Source organism: Sinocyclocheilus anshuiensis, unplaced genomic scaffold, assembly GCF_001515605.1.
Source record: "Sinocyclocheilus anshuiensis isolate Anshui unplaced genomic scaffold, SAMN03320099.WGS_v1.1 scaffold800, whole genome shotgun sequence".
Lineage (NCBI taxonomy): Eukaryota > Metazoa > Chordata > Actinopteri > Cypriniformes > Cyprinidae > Sinocyclocheilus > Sinocyclocheilus anshuiensis.
The window spans coordinates 529129-546357 of record NW_015554126.1 but is presented as its reverse complement, the minus strand read 5'-3'; the positions used below and the strand labels follow the sequence as shown (position 1 = coordinate 546357).

The 17229-nt window shown below is 39.0% G+C and overlaps 1 protein-coding gene across 1 annotated transcript; it reads left to right on the top strand.

The window, feature by feature from the left end:
• The first annotated feature begins 321 nt into the window (after positions 1-321).
• On the top strand, positions 322-11571 carry LOC107670161 (teashirt homolog 3-like). Its single transcript, XM_016462677.1, has 2 exons — positions 322-998; positions 8136-11571. Exons 1-2 carry the CDS (start codon positions 959-961, stop codon positions 11165-11167), a joined length of 3072 nt encoding a protein of 1023 aa, XP_016318163.1. The 5' UTR covers positions 322-958; the 3' UTR covers positions 11168-11571.
• The last annotated feature ends 5658 nt before the right edge of the window (positions 11572-17229 follow it).

The following is a 17229-nucleotide window of genomic DNA, read 5'->3' as shown; positions in this document are numbered from 1 at the left end:
TTAGGCCTAGGGCTCTCCACTGATAGATTTTTTTCAAGCATGTATTTAGAAAACATAAATATTTTTGATTACAGTGATTTCAAGTTTATTTATAGTGTAATGATGATCAAATGAACGTCTTATTTCGAAGTAAATTATTTAAGTGAATGCATAATGATAAAAAATGCATTTTAACCATTAATTGACATATCAACCATTTGGTATATGCTTAAAAAAAACACTAAATACTGCTTGTTGTTAATGTCCCAACAACAAAAATGTTTTTTCCCTGGGTGTGTCCATTAAAAGGTTAAGTTACATCCTTCCTTCCTTTCGGTGTAAGCGGTCTTGTTAATGCCCTCTTAAGTGACATATTGGCAGTGTCTCAAAACTTTATGAGTTGCCTACTTGGACTGCATTTTGGGCGTTATATGTGCGTGGGAGTGACCGATAGGAGCACAGGACGCGTTTCGGCTGCTATTGTTTAGTTTTTTTTAAATCCACACATGATGTCTTTGGTTGGTTGCGTCTCTCTTATGTCTCACCGCCTCTCGATCAGCGTTGTCGAGTTAAAAGGAGTGTAACTTCTATTAACTTCTAATTTCGATTTAAAACTCCTGCGTTCAGCGCCATTTCGTTTCACTACATCTAGCTGTTTTGAACGCAACCGGACGTGTGAACGCCCCCTTACTCTCCACGTTCTGAGGGAATCAGTGTCCGCGGACTTTTGAGTGACGAGCGAGCGGCTAGGCGTTACTGTCCTGCCGTTCAGTTTCATCATCACTCCAACAGACGGGCTTTAAACAAAGACTACCGCTGAACACGGAGCACCTGGGCTTTCTCCTATGCCTAATGCGAAGTGTCGTAGCTTTTGTGACTGTGCCGTACTGTTCTTTAATGGTGATACGTCTGGTTGGGAGCATCTATTGTTGAATATCGTTTCGGGTTGCGTTTATTGACACACAATCTGCGCGCAAGTATGCCGAGGAGAAAACAGCAGGCGCCGAAACGAGCGGCAGGTAAGTTTATCTGAACTAATTTTATTAAGATGCTTGTTTGCTTCCGTCCTCTTGAATTTATTCTCTTTAAACCGTTATGTACATTTGGTTTATAGTGCCTTGCATTTACAAACTACCATAAAGAAGATTATCTGTGTAGGCCTATATATAATCGCGTTTAATTGCATGGATTTTTATTTTCGTGTATAACTAATTTTCCTTTTTCTAATTTCAGTCATACTTTTTGTCATGTTGATGGATACTTTTTTTGCCACAAAACTCAGTTTGTAAAAAGATACTTGAATACAGCTTTTGAATTATGACCATGCTTTAAATTTTTAAACATTTTTTTTAAAAGTCATTTTGATGGAATTTATGTGGCTTCAAGACAAGTCAAAATTGTCTGGTGTAACTCTGGATATTGTAAAAAAAAAAAAAAAAAAAAAGCAAAAAAAAAAAAAAATTTTTTTTTTTTTTTGCTTTTTTTTTTTTTTTTTTTTTATTTATTAAAAAAAAAAAAAAAAAAAAAAAAAAAAGACAAGAAAGAAAAAATATCTTTTATTTTTTTTATTATTGTTATTAATTTTTTTAAAAGGGGCAAAGCAGTTTTGTTTTAAAATATTAATATTTGAAAAAACTTTGTGGCATGACGAACAGCCAGGAAGCCATTTTGTTGTCATGTGACAAGAAAACCATAAACTAGAAAGGACACATCTGTATAGCAATGTCATTAAGTTGTTGTTGCTTTGGATATTTTTTAAGAAAAAGCTTGTTGTTTATACAGGACAAATGGACTAACCCTAATAAAACTTGACATTTGTAACTCGAAATGCATGATAGAAAGGTAAATATAAAATAAATAATTATTAAAATAATTAAAAATGTATATGTTACTTTGAAAAGCATGTTTATTTTTTTAAAATAATGATTAAATTATGTACATTATATTTAAGTTGCAAGCAAAGTGTTTTAGTAAAAATTTGTATATTTTTCAAAACTGTGTGAAACCACTAGCTAGCATTTTTAACCAGATTTTTTTTAATGTATCATTTTTATCAGCTCAGACCTTGTGTCTTTATGCATCATTGACACATACATGGGATACATGTAACCATTTCAGTCTATTTTAACTCCTGTAAAGAGGTGGGAACCACTGAAACTGCCTTAATATTAACATTATCTGTCTGCTTAATAGAATAGATCCTATCCTATTATTTAAAAGAGGAGGAGTTCTGGGGCATTTTTATATTTATAGCATAGCTCTTTGAAACAGAGATACAAAGCCATTATTATATAGCCTTCACTGTTTGTGTGTGTGTGTGTGTGTGTGTGTGTGTTTGAGGCAGAGATGATGTGGAGTTTAATGGAGGGGTATGGCTTGCTCTGTTAGACTGGCCTGTCAGAACAGCTTTGTCTCATGTTGGATTTAATTGTTATCCTTGTGACAGCCTCATCCATCAAAGGCTTTAATGGTCAATCAGAGCAAGGCCATGTGAGTGCTCTCCTTCTTTTTCCCCATAAGCTTGCCTGAGCTTTTATTTCATCAGTCTGCTCCTCCAAACTTCACTCATGGGTGCTGTGCAGAGTGGTGGCCGTGTGGTTTACAAGTATGGGTTTATGGATTACAGGTATGAACACATTTAGTGATGTGGTCACAGACTGAGCCACTTAAAGTAGGACTGTTACTTTTAACTTATTGATTCTGATGCATTGTTTTACACGGGTGATGAAAAGCTCAATCACGATCTCGTAGGTGAAGTCTTAATGAGAGATTTCAGAGAAATGTACTCTTTCCCCATCTTTCTCTCTTGCCCTAAAGGTTTGCACAGCTCTGTGTAAAAAAAATTTGCTTTGCTTAATTTGAGCACACGTAATTAGCTGTAAACATGATGGATTCCTGACAGGTGCAATGATTGGGGTTGACAAGCTATGCGTCTGTCTCCAAGTCATATTAGGTTTGTGCTCCCTTGATGTAATCAAGTTGATATTAGCCACTCCTGCTGGCCTTTCCTATTGCCATAACCCAATTTAACACCTTTACGTGACAAATTAGCTTTTTGGTGCCAGTCTGAGTCTAGACGATTCCGAACTGTTATGAGAAGACAAACATGTGGAAACACCTACAGTCCTTCTGAAATGAATGTTTTCATCTGTCTTTGAGCCATATTTGGAATGACAGACATCAAATCTATTTTGAGAGTTGTACTTTGCTTCAACTCTGTTAGTTAGATCTCTCTCCGTCTGTGTGTGGGTTGATAATGTGAGTTAATTGGACACGCCTCCGCAAATCCCACGGGCCACCCTGGCCAAAAAGCTTCTCGGTTCTCAGGCTCTTTTGGGCGCGACTCCAGGCCCTGCCTTCTCCCTCTTTCTAAGGGTAAAATCAGTCGCTGTCAGATCTAAGGTGCAAGGCAGGTCATCCGGACAAGCGGCCATCAGTCATGCATGGATGTGACGCAGGAGCTGGGCTTGATGGTGGTGGTGATGAAAGGGCAGGAAATCATAGAGGCCCACCATTCCCTAATCCCAACCAGTGTCAACATACCTCTCCAGCCAGGCATGCCTGTAATCACAGCCAACAGCTTCCAAACTGCTAGAACCCCATTGATTTACACAGCGGCTGCGACAAAAAATTTATCTAATCATACACATTCCTGCGTACTTACGCCTTGAATACATGTAAGTGTGATCTTAATCATCATTTCAAGTAAAAAATAATAAAAATATATATATATATACAGTATATTTCAAGGAAAGAAGTTTTTGTTTACAAATATTATGAATTATTCATAAATAGTTTCTGACGAGTCACACCACATGAATTTATATTTCTTTGTCATAAAAAATTTAAATAATGTTTTGATTTTTAGAGACTTGTTGACCTTGACAGAAGTTTTTTTTTTAAATAAACTGAAGCTAAATATTTAATATTTTAATTTTATTAGAAATAATTGTAAAATATGCCATATATATCTTCTAATTACATGTTTTCTTAATTGTGATATCAGAACAGTTGTATCACTACATGCCCCCACAAAAACATCACATTGACCTACTGTCCAAACTCTCATTTGAACTAGCACTCTATTGTGGTTGTAAACTTATATGAATGTTACTTTGTTGTGTTGACAATGAAGACATCAATCTTCTGTTAAGAAGACAAGAATCCATCTCCTTTCTCATGGGAGGTGGCTTTTAGCTGGCGGTCCATTTTAGAAAAATGAGTCAGTCTGGTCCTCAGGGGTCCAGAAACCAAACCCTGGTGGAGAAGATCAGCACAATGCCAAACCGTCAATTACCCTTTCAACAGAGCCGTTAATCATGCTGCCACCCTTTACTTCTGGCATCCTGACACATGTCATCTATCACGCAGGCTTTCCGAGACGCCGAGGGAGGGAAGAAAGAAGAAATATTGTTGAGAATTAGACAGAAAAGGCTGGGGAGAAAGTTGGGAAGTCAGAGATACAGGTCAAATATATAAAAGCAAAGCGGAGGCGGTTCTGTATGTTTGTCATTAGACTAAAAGAAAGTGACACAGGCGAGAAAATTAATAAATTGTCGCACTGCTGAGTTAAGCTGTTAGGTCATTAAGTCATTGAAAGCCCTGTTTGGGTAGAGACCTCAGCCAGTGACAGACAGATATATTACGTGTTGAGCAAGTAAAGCAACAAATGAGTTCTAATTTAGCTTAATGCATGATAATTTTTACTTTAGGCACTTTAAGGTGGGAAAGTCTTGCTTTACACATTTTGAAATGTTCTCTTACCAAACCATGTTTTAAATCCGTCAATCAGTCCATCAATCATTGACTTTATTTGTCAAGAATGCACATTTGTGCATGCATCCGCCTTTGTGTGTGGGTATTCATGTATGTGGACATTTGTACGTGTTCACATGCACATTCCCGTCCGAGCTTAAAATGACATGCATCACTCAAGCTCAGCTGGCCTGTAAATGAACTCTAATGTTCTCTCCCAGAGCTCTAGCCCTGCTCCATGATGGATGCTCCTTTAAAGAAAGAGATTAATGAGAGGTTAGCGGCTTGGAGGACCATTTATCACAGTGAATATTATTTGGACGGCTGTGTAAGCCTGTAACCTGAGAGTTAGAGAGGCATAGACCGAGCACAGGGTCTTAGATGTCCTCTCTATGATGGATAGCTTTGCTTTCTCTCTGTGTTTGTTACGAGACACCAGCTGTCCGGGTGGTCATTGCAGGATAAGATTGGGAGTTCAGTATTGCATTGCCAACGAACCCTTCCAGTATTCTCAGTGAACCCAATTCCTAGTTATCGGAAGCTTATTAAAGGAGGGTAACTCGGGGACAAAGCCTTGCTTGAAAGGTTGGGGGTGGGTGGGTGACAGTCTGGGTTTTTTTGATGTTTGTTTTTGCCCCCAACCTCCCCCACCTTGTCCCTGCAGAGTAGAATTATGAGTGCCATCCATCTCACTGAGTTCTTTGATGCTGGGCCATCATCTCAGCAGCTGCTGGCTTAGATACACATAGAATTGTTGCCAATCACTCTTGGCAGCTGAGGCACGTCAGACACACTGTTGTCAAGGGGGAAAAGGAATCAAAGGCACACGGAGTGATAATTAGAGAGATATCTCCCCTGAAAGGACGTTTGTGGTCAGTGGAATTCCAGTCAGCAGAGACTGTTTGCCTTCCCGCATTTACTGTAAATGGTCAGTTTTAAGTTTCTCCACCAGAGAAAGAGAAACACTACAGAAAGGGCAAGACCTAGGATAACATTATAAGCCCACAGTTCTTGTTCTTTCTTGCCCACTTTGATTCACTAAATAATTCACACATTTCTTTGCTTCAGTTGCAGCGAAGAACACACTATATTTGGCATGGGGGCATCTCAACATGTTGCCTGAACACTGCATTATTTTGATCAAAGTGTCATGTGTTGCACATTAGCATGGCCTCAAGCAAGAATAATTCTCACAGTTAACCTTGATCTGTATCTCTCTTATGAGGTTGTGTGTGAGTCATGTGAGCTCTAAGGATGAAAAGCCACAGTATTTATCGACCGAAAGCTTTTAATTTGAGCAATCATCTTATTGGTTATTATTGCAAAGTTACCTAACAAGACCTGTGTATGGCATTAAATGCAATGACGTCAAGATGAGCAACCTGATTTTCACTTGATGTAAAAATTAGATGATCTAGATAGTTTAGAGGATCACATTAGATGAGATTAACAAAATATGCCAACTCTTAACTGTAATCATGTACAGTCTTAGAGTATGTAATTATGCACGCACATATATATATATTTTTTAATTATGTATAGAACTTGATGTTCCAATTCAAATGTCATTGGTGCTGTTTTTGTCTATAAGGTGGAGGGGGTTAATGACTGATCATATGGAGACAAATGTTATAGTTACATAAATCACATAACGCGAGTGCCACTAAAGTCTCTTGGATTTTTGTTCTGCTAGAGTTCATTGCACACATCACATTTTATTAGCTTAATAAATCACCCGGGCTGTCAATCAAGCCTTTTGAGAATAATTGGTTATGGTAGGTGCCTCCTGAGATGGATTATAAATCATTCAAGGTTAAAGATTGTGTTCAAATTTAGTGGGCTTGGGTCTTGATACACACATACACATTTGTGAGAGTATATGGTGTCGTCTTAGGTTATCTCCTGAAGAGTATCTTCTGAACTTTTCCACCCGCTTTTAAAAAAAAAGTTACACTCTTGTAGCCTTTTGTATTTGTGCTAGAAAAAAGCTATTTGCCATTGTGGACCCTCAGTGTGTCACCATAATTGTCTCCGGGATATGAGAGGGCAGGAAAATTATCATGTCATTGTAGTTACACCTGGTTCACCCTCTTTTCGAGCTGCTTTGGAGTTCATGCCAAATCAGGCCAGTCAAATGACATCTTTTGATCAAGGCTGTCGGGCACGATCAGAGGAGATTGGCAAGTAATGGATACCTAGTGACAATCCAAATCTACAGAGGGGATAAGACTGGCCTGCACCTGCCAGTTATCCTTTAGAGCCCCCATCCTGCGGGCCGCTTGGCTGACAGCCAGTGAGAGGCTAAATGAGAGAAGCGCAGGCTTGTGAGATTGTGTATTATCATTTGAAATGAGAGCTATTTGTGCTTTAATACTCTTGTCAAGACTGTGGTGGATCTTGTAAGAGAGAGAAAGAGAGACCATTAACAAGCCACAATGCACTTGAATCACACATGTGGCGGCATACCATGTTAGCTTGTAATGCAAGGCCTGCTGTATTTTCAAACATCTAACATGTCAAGCGGAGTCAGAGTGACAGTGTCAAACTAGCAGGGGACAGGCTGTCAGGAGACGGGATCGTCAGTCCCAGAGGACGGTGGTGGATGGGCTCTTTTGAGGGTGTGAGGGCAGCTGGCAGAGAGAAGGGTGACCGTGTCCCCTTGGATCTGTCATCTGGAGGTGCTCGAGCAGACACCTTTCTCGCAACACGTCACCTGTCCAAGGTGAACAGTCGTCAGGTGGGATTCAAAGTGACAGGTGGCTTATGTGCCGCCATCTTATGTCATTCCCCTTAACCTCTCAATCTATCTGTCCACCTTTTCCCTTTATCTATTTGTCTCTTCATATGTGCACAGGTGTGTCGAAATGTGGAGAGGTGGGACAAATGGCAGCAGGTGCAGCCTCTTGTAAATAGCCTGATTATATGCTTAACAGCAAACAATTAGATCAAAATCTTTGATGTTCACTTGACTAGACTATACCAGACTAGTTCAAAATCTCAGTTCTAGAAGAAATATAGGTTATTTCTTGGTCCTCTGATATTTGTTTGTTGATGTTCCAGTGCTTATGTGCCATTCAGAATTGAATTAATGCCTTTTAGATTCCAGTTCAGTTACAGAAATTGATTTGCATTTGAATTGTGGCAGACAGCAGGATACAGAATTGCAATTCAAATGTGAACACAAGACTTTGACTTTTGTTGGCCAGGGTGGAGGAACACTTCATTTCCCAGGATGAATTGCCTGTATTGAACAATTCCAGTTCAACCTCTTGTGGGATGTGGCCCATTCACTTTATTTTCAAGAAGAATATCATTAGGCTAAATGATTGTTTTGTTTGTTTACCTCATTCAGTGCAATTTATGTGGCATTAATTAATTTTTTTTATTTTTTCCCCCTCTAGCTTATGATTCAGAGAGTGTTAAGGAGACCACCATACAGACCGAAGGCACTGGAAGTGATTACTCCGTGACCAAGAAACCACACTGTGAAAGTGATTTGGGAGAAGACTTCAATAACCCAGTGGATGAACAAGATTCCCCCGCCCCTGAGCTGTCAGGTCATGATGTTGACAGTGAATGTCACATAACTGAATCTAGTGACCCCACGTCAGATTCAGACAGCACCCCATTCAAAAATGAGGAGGCCACAACAGACTTTCTAAAAGACCATTCTGAGGACTCAGTATGTATTACAGACAGCCTAGAACAGATGAAGGCTATTTACAAAAGCTTCCTTAATAATCCCTACTGGTCCTTTTTGAGCTTGAATTCCTTTCAACCGCATGCAGACGAACAGCCAGCCAGTAGCAGTGGTAGCAGTAGCAGCAACAGCAGTCCTGGACGCAACAGCTATGACTGGCATCAGTCTGCTATCGCAAAGACACTCCAACAGGTCTCTAAGAAACAACCTGCTGCGCTTGAACCAAGTATATTCTCCACTGTCCAGCTCTACCGCCAAAGTACTAAAACCTACGGATCCATCTTTACTGGTGCTAGCAAGTTCCACTGCAAAAGCTGCAGTGCATCATATGACACACTGCTTGATCTCACAGTTCACATGAATGAAACAGACCACTACCGTGATGATAACCTTGAAAGTGCTAGTAAGGGTGCCAAGTCATGGTCCAAGCCACGTAAACGCTCTCTTTTGGAGATGGAGGGAAAGGAAGATGCCCAGAAAGTCCTACGCTGTATGTATTGTGGACACTCTTTTGAATCCTTGCAAGACCTCAGCGTGCACATGATAAAGACTAAGCATTACCAGAAGGTTCCTCTGAGAGAGCCAAGAACAGCAATTGCTGCTAAAGTTATGTCTTCGCTCAGGAAGAGGGTTCCAGTGGAGCTGGATGTTGCAAAATCTTTGCACACCGCAGAACAGACAAGAAGTCCCCACGGAGGGCAGGCCAGTGATATTTTTCAGATGTATTCTGAACAAACCAACAAAGATGATTTGATAGATCAGAAGACAACCCGTGGTGTACAGTTCAAGTCTCAGAACCTCAAATGTATGGAGTGTGGAATTTCACATGACTCTCTGCAGCAGTTGAGTGCTCATATGATGTTGACCGGCCACTTTGTTAAAGTCACCCAAGCATTGCAAAAGACAGACAAGCCTCCTCATCACAAAAGTAAGTCTGTGAAGTCTCAGTCTGGTACACCATGTTCTTCCCCTCTCTTAGCCACAGGAATCTTGGAGTCATCGTCCCTCCCATCCGTAACAACTGTGGGCAAGAACAAGACACAAGAAATTACTTCTCAGAAAGACAGTGATTGCAAGGAGTCTGCAAATATAAATTATGTTAAGCAGAAATTCAGCATATCATCAAAGTCTGATTACCTAACTGAAGATGATCTAAAAGAGAGCCCTAAAATGGATTTTGATATTCTCAAGTCATTGGAAAATACAGTTACATCGGCCATTAACAAAGCACAGAGGGGTGCCCCGAGCTGGGGCGGTTACCAGAGCATTCATGCAGCTTATCAGTTACAAAACCAACTGAAACCTGCTCTAAACAACTCGGGCTATATTTTTTCTTTAAAACAATCAGCCAGTAGTCAGGAAGGCCAGTCCATAGACAAAAGTCATTTGATCCCTCCAAGCACTCCGCCAAGAGCTTCCTCAACCACAGTTAATGTCCAGGAGGTGGACAAACTGGAAAAGAAAGTAACAGAAGAGGCTTTTGAAGTAGACAGACAATTTAATGACTTGAATGGACAGGGATCCCCACACTGGCAGCTGCTGAATTCTAAAGGGAAATTGTTAATGTCAAAATCTCCAAGTCATGAGAGCATGGTTACATCTATGAGCAATGTCTCTGAGGGTAACACAAACGAAAAGGAAATTCATATGCACACACAAGATTTCAGAACTCACCTCACCTCCACTTCAGATCTGTATGATGATGCTGGTCTACTCTCTGCCCACCCTGAGCCAAAACAACCCTCTTTCAGTCCTCTAAGTGCCCTTCAGTCTGTTATGAACCTTCATCTGGGTAAAGCTGCCAAACCGGTAAGGCCTGTCCAGGACCCTATGAGTATGCTTCTCAGGATGAGCAACAGCATGGCCGAAAGGGCCGCTCTTGCCGGTCCATCTGGACATTCGGCAAAATTTAGCCAGTTGCATTCTGACTGCCATGAAATTTGTGGAGACCAACCGATAGACTTGTCCAAAGGAAAAAATGAACAGTGTCTCAGAGCTGCCGCTCTCCCAGGCAAAGCTTTGAGTTCCTCTGTGTCTGGTGCATCTGTGAGTGAATCAACTAGTTCCAAAATCGTAACACCAGTGAGTCCTTTGCGTGAAAATGCCCTCTCTGACATATCAGACATGCTGCGCAATCTCTCAGACTCTCGAGTTTTGAAGTCCTCAACAGTTCTATGCAGGCCAGAGCAGTCAGAAATCGAGGGTTCTCATACTTCAGATGAGGCAGAGGATACACCCATGATGCATAAACGTAAAGGTAGGCAGTCGCACTGGAAACCCCAGCACTTGCTGATTTTGCAGGCTCAGTTCGCATCCTGCCTCAGGCAGACAGCTGATGGAAAGTATGTGATATCAGACTTGAGCTCCCAGGAAAGGATGGTCATATCACATATAACAGGTCTATCTATGACAACCATCAGCCACTGGCTGGCCAATGTGAAATATCAGCTCAGACGAACAGGCAGAACAAAGTTCATAAAGAACGTTGACTCCGGACACCCAGTTTTCTACTGTAGTGAATGTGCAACACAGTTCCAAGCTCGTTCTACATACATATGTCACCTTGAGTCACACCTTGGGTTTAAAATAAAAGACTTGGCTAAACTTACTTCTAAGGATCTAAACCGGAGGATTACAAAGCATTCTAAAAGCCCTCCCATAAAACCTGTGATTCCTGCTGTACTGCCAGCTAGAGGATGTCAGGAGCAATTGCCACCAGTACCAGCGCTGTAACATACATAAAAACATATAAAACAATACATTTAACATCGTATGGCAGGATATTTATTGTACTCTAAGTTGAGAACAGACAACAGGATCATAATGTAAAGATTCATACACAGTTACTTATATATTGTTGCATTAATATACACAATTGGCCTTGTAGGTTAAGCTTTGCGATCATGGATATTGTAATGGTAATTTAACTTTAAAAACCTGTTTAAAGTTAAGGTGGCTACCACCAGCTTTACCAAGTAAATACACAGTATAAGAAATCTATTATATATAAAAATGTCTTAACGTTTTGAACATTCTTGAATGCTCATGATGAACAGCTTTTGGGGAAGTTTCTGTTCTGATGAGAGAAGAATGTACATTGTGCATAAACTATGTTATGTTATGCATATATTCTAAAATATGGCTTGCTTTTTTTCTCTCATTTTTGCCTGTGCTTAATACGTAGTTTGTGCATAATCTGATTTATTTATAGATATGACTAAAGAACTGTATATATTTTAATTAAATCTAAAACATTTTTAAAACATTTTTGTTGATATAAATTGCCTTGACTTGTTTTTTTGTTTTTTATACAGATGTTTTTGTTTTCTCCAAATTGTATCACCTGTTCATTTTCATTTAGTCAGACATTTTTGACATTTTTTTTATTTACATCAATTTTGTTGAATGTTAATACATTGAATGAGGCATGCCATCTATATATGTAAATGTAAAAAAAAAAAAAATCTGTCATAGGACATAATCAGTAATTATTTTTAAAGAAAAAATGCAATTAGAAAAAAAAAAACAAAGCCTCTTTGTCTTTTTTTCAAATACGTGATTTCACATTTAATATTTTTTAAACTGCATAATTTCAACCTAATATCAATATTCTAATAAGACATTCAAAGACCATTGTTTTTATTAGTCGTCCAAAAAACACTTTTTGTCCCAAGAGTGCATCCTTATGTCTGACTGGTCACAATTGGATAAGGGCTTCTTTACATTTAAATTTTTTATTTATTTTTAAAATAAATCTCCCCATTGTGCTGCAGTTTCTTCTTCTTTAGTGCAGATTTTTTAACTCTTACCATGCCAAGTCTAAACATTTAGTCATAGTCAAATATATGCACTCTTTGTCATCTTAGCATGTTTCCCATCAAGTACAGGCAGAGTTAAATTGACATTGTGTCTTTTTGTTTTGTTCCTTTGGTACGGTGAATTCAGTGGGGTAGTCATGCCTCAGTGGTAATAAAATAAGAGAGCGAAAGAGAAAGAAGTGCTCCCTGTCAGAGTCACATCAGCCTATGTCATCGCTCTAATGAATATCATCTAAATTGCTTTGTATATCTGAACAGTTTGGATGTCAATCTAATTTGAGTACATGCACTGATGGGAAGGGGCCCAGACTAATGAGAAGAGAGCTATGTTTGACAGCGCAATAAGCTTCAACCTGATCAGACAAGTTTGAACAGGAATTCTGACACGTGCCAATCCAAAAAAAAGTTTGAATTTGAAAATTGAATTTGATGTGAAATTCTGTACAGACTGTACTGGTGTCAGCCTTATTTCTTGTCTGACATCTTGTCAGAAGTTAGCTGTTCTAAAAACTATAGCATATAAGCCAGTACCTGAAAAAAGTGACATGATCTCAAACATAGATTTTCATAAATATCTCAACATGTAACCTGTAAAGCTGAGTTCCGTTCTGGTGTAATTTGCAGTGTTCCTTAGATTCATGGCTAACCAGAAAATAAATTGTTTACTGAGCTAGCACAATCTTCATCTCATCATGGCCTCTTGGAAATCATGTTCACCCGCTACTTGAGTGTCAGTTCATATTGTGACCAGCCCTGAGTTGACGTGACAGTGTATGACAGCTCCAGAGCACTCATGGGACAGAATGGAGGTAGCTGCCCACAGAGTCCAGACTGACTGAATTATTCTCAGCACAAGGGTACGGGTTAAGGTCATTTTCCTTTTCTTAAAGAATGGGAAAATTGTCATACTGCTGAAGTACAGTCAGTTTAAATCAAGTTGGACAACGTTTATGCTTAAGTGTTTTAAATATTATTTAAATGTGATATTGCTTTAGTCATGGAAGGTCGTTAGTTAAAAATGTAAGCAGTATGAAGAACTATGGTGCATACCGTGCATTACATCAATTTCATCCATCTGCCTAATAAACTAACTCAAGAAAGTTGTTGTAAGTCCAAAATATTTAACAGCTGGACAGGGAATATTTTGAGCAGCTGAATTTCTATTCACTAGCATTTCCCCAGACAGCTGTCAAGAGCATTTTGGCATGATATCGGACAGATTTGCAAAAGACACTCGTTTCAGGGCATTACACCATACATTGTTAATTTAATGCATGATGACACGACCAATTATAGTGAGCTACATGCTCAAATAGCATGTCAAAAGCTATGTATCAATCCATTTGATCCTGTCTTCCAACACCTTAAGTGATACTTTAAGCAACATTTCTGACTAGGAGAGAAGTGCTGACCAAATAAAACACTTGAGAGGAACACACTAGCTGATCTAGCAACATTTGCACGAAAAGTAAGGTCTAAAACAAGATCGGTTGGTGTATAAATAAGAGCATATATTTCATTTCTATACACTAGAACAACCCCCAAGAGAACTCGAGTTGGAAATCTCACTAAGTAGTTTCTTTTTTTATTCCGTACCTCTCTTGACAGAATTTAGAAACAAGAATCTTTCTACTGAAGATGTGACCCTTGGATATGCCACCCTACAAAACCTTACTGAAACTGACAGAAAAAAAAACTAGATTTGTTTTTTCAGTCCATTTATGTATGAATGTATATACAGTTGGGTCCAAATGTCTAAGACACATACATTTCCCCCCTTTTAAACCTGGAAATAACTACAAAATTGTAAGATCTTAAAATATTTCAAACAAAGAAAACTGAAGAAAAAATTTCATGCCGTAATTTGTCATTAAAAAATACATTGTTTAAATGTGAAAATAATGTATAATAGAAGCATATTCACTAGTAGTCTCAAACAAATGCTTTTTTGTCTATCTTGTTTCACTTGAAATGACCTCATTTTGAGCAGAAATCTCAGATATGTCAAGATTTCAGAAAGAAGCTGAACATTGTAGCATGCTAGCTCTCTACCACCGCCAGAGTTACCTGACATGGTGGCATGACTTCTGACATTGTGTATTCAGAATGATCTGACAAGGCATCCACTCATGTTCTGTCAGGGCTCATTCGAAATGTGGTAATGGTCTCGTCCCTGTCCATCGTCCCTCTCCGCATGTCTCAACCATATGCATAGGTGGCGTTTAGATGCGACGTCCCAGAAATGCATGAGCTGAGAGCTTCATGCGACCTCCTGGGCCGCACTAGCCGTCCAGAGATGGCAGGGGACACGATTCAGTATGACACTCCTGGTTGGAGCTGCCAAACTGCCACTTCCTGTCCTCTTTATTCACACATTGAGGGAGTTGAAATACAGTGTTTTGAAAATCACTGATCAGACATCTGTCTGCTTGTCTGGCCTTTCTGTTTGACTGTCATGATCATGTTTGGTCACCTCTCATTCAACGTCAGTGCCAGCTCTGATCTGCATTACAGAGCAGCAGATACCAGCCATGTGCTACTGTATTTAATGGCCAACTCAGCCATTTCTATACTAATTAAGCAAGTTTTACGAAAAAAAAGAACAAATTAATTCATTTTATTTCCTAGAGTCAAGGATTGTTGATTTATCTCTGAAAAACGGATGTAACATCAAGGTCTAGTAGTAAAATAATTCACATTCATAATTCACATATAGTCTAGCTTCACTTTAAAATCTGTCTAAACCAGTGGGAACCATGACCTTAGTCAGGTTAGATGCCATATTGAATTTAAAGAGGCTATGAGGGATAGACTTGGGTCTGTTCACACAGAATGTGTTTTTCCATTCCACTACACTTGTTAAAGTTCAACTTTTAAAAAATACATCTTGAGGCATTTTTACTAATTTCACATCACAGCAAAACGTGTTCCGTGTGATGCTTTTAAAAAAAATTAAAGTTAAAAGTTGAGCGCTGCATTTTTAGAACACCGTGTCACGCACAGAACATGGCAAAAGATGTCAGCCGCGAATGCTGACACGTTCGTCTAGCGTGATTACATAGAAAAACAATGGAAATGTAGTGCAATGGAATAGAAAAACATGTTCTGTGTGAACAGACTCTTACAGTTTAACAATGGCACACACTATATACTGGTCCTAGATCACAATTTTCAGAAATATGTTTCATCAGCTGAACAATCAGTAAGTTGTTAAACAGCACAATCCAAATGCACTGACTACGCCTGTCCCTCACAGTCTTGTTTTCATTCCTGTCAAAAATTAAATATGGCACTATCCTGACAAAGGTGTGACTGATCATTACTTCATCCAATCAATCATATGTTATATTTTATTTGTAGCCTTCTAATATCATTCAGACAGCATAAACATGAACACAAACCCACCCACAGTATCTCAAGCTGCTGTCCCATACCTTCAACATGTCAGTTCAGCACAGAAGAATGACATGAGACGTGATAACATGTTGGGGAACACACACACACGTACATCTTTGCATACAGACATCAAAGAGGTGCAGAATCTTGTCAAAGCTGTGAACATCAGCCTGTGTGCTTGGCAGGGTGAGTCCTTCCCTCATGAAAAAATGCCCCAATAATAACATGAGCTGTAAGACAGAGGTGTCAACTCTGTCCATCAGCTTGGTTTCAGGATATTATGTTTTACCTAAGAAAGAATTCACAAAGGAAAACATCTGTAGTTATTTTTTTTATAGAGAATGACTCATTGTGTGTTTATAAATGGCTAGAAATGGCTGAACAAATTAACCCTTGTGCTGTGCTGTGCTGAAAATTCTTTACCTAATTTGATGTTCCTGGTCATTATGCTACATTATCACCAAATCTTAGATTAAATCTTTTGGTCAACTTGTTTTCTTTCAATTAGCACAGTTTGTTTTTTTTTTGTAACTGATTGGTCGTAGGCCTCATTTATCAGAGCCTATGCACCTCAGTTTCTGAGTGATAATTTTGGCAATGTTCACTCACCAAACACTATTTTTGGGGTAGTTGTTATACCCTGTGTGAGCAAAGTCAGTAAGCTTTAGTCCTGTGTGATAACATTAACTAGCATTTTTGGAAAAAAAGAACATCCTCTCTGGTTCAAAATGACCAGAACACAACATGAGGTTTAAACATTTGGAATCAAATCAATACTTAAGATTAATTAGCATTTACTTCCACAGTAACACAGTATTGCAAATCTGAATAAAATAATTTCCAAGATACGTGTGCATGTATATAAATTAAATGTGGAAAATGCATGCATTTTTACCTTCATAAAAATTCACAAGAAGAATCCCACCTGGTCTTTATCTTATGGCACAGTAATCTGACAAAACAGTTTATTTCCACTTGAACTTGCCTTAAAGGGGTGGTTCATTGCGATTTCACTTTTTTAACGTTAGTTAGTGTGTAATGTTGCTGTTTGAGCATAAACAATATCTGCAAAGTTACGAAGCTGAAAGTTCAATGCAAACGGAGATATCGTCTTTTAAAATTCTGGCAGTTTAATGACTACAAAAACGGCTGGTAGGGACTACAACAAGTTACTTCCCGGGTTCGTGACGTAACAAACCCAGATAAACCCCGCCCTCGGGAAAAGGCAGCAAAGGGGGCGGGGCCATGCTGCGCTGCTTTAGAGAAGAGGAAGAGAAAACTAGAGGTGCACGTAAAAATCTATTCATATATGAATCGCGATTCTGTCTTTTAACGATTCTAATGGATTCACAAGTTTCAAAATCAATGTTCTAAAGCAGTGGTTCTTAATACTGTTCCACACGTCCCCCTGCACTGCACACGCTCTGCATCTCTCTCTCTCTCTCTCTCTCATTCAGCTCAGCTCCAGCAATGAACTGTTACAATTATACACTTATTTTCACATAGCTATGAGAAGCGTTAAACATGGTACAGCAACGTGCAGTTGCTGTACTGTATTAAAGCTTTAATCAGGATAAAACC

Coding starts and splice junctions, on each gene's coding strand:
- LOC107670161 (XM_016462677.1), top strand. CDS start 959: ATGCCGAGGAGAAAACAGCAGGCGCCGAAACGAGCGGCAG. Junction 999..8,135: donor GGCGCCGAAACGAGCGGCAG/GTAAGTTTATCT, acceptor TTCCCCCTCTAG/CTTATGATTCAGAGAGTGTT.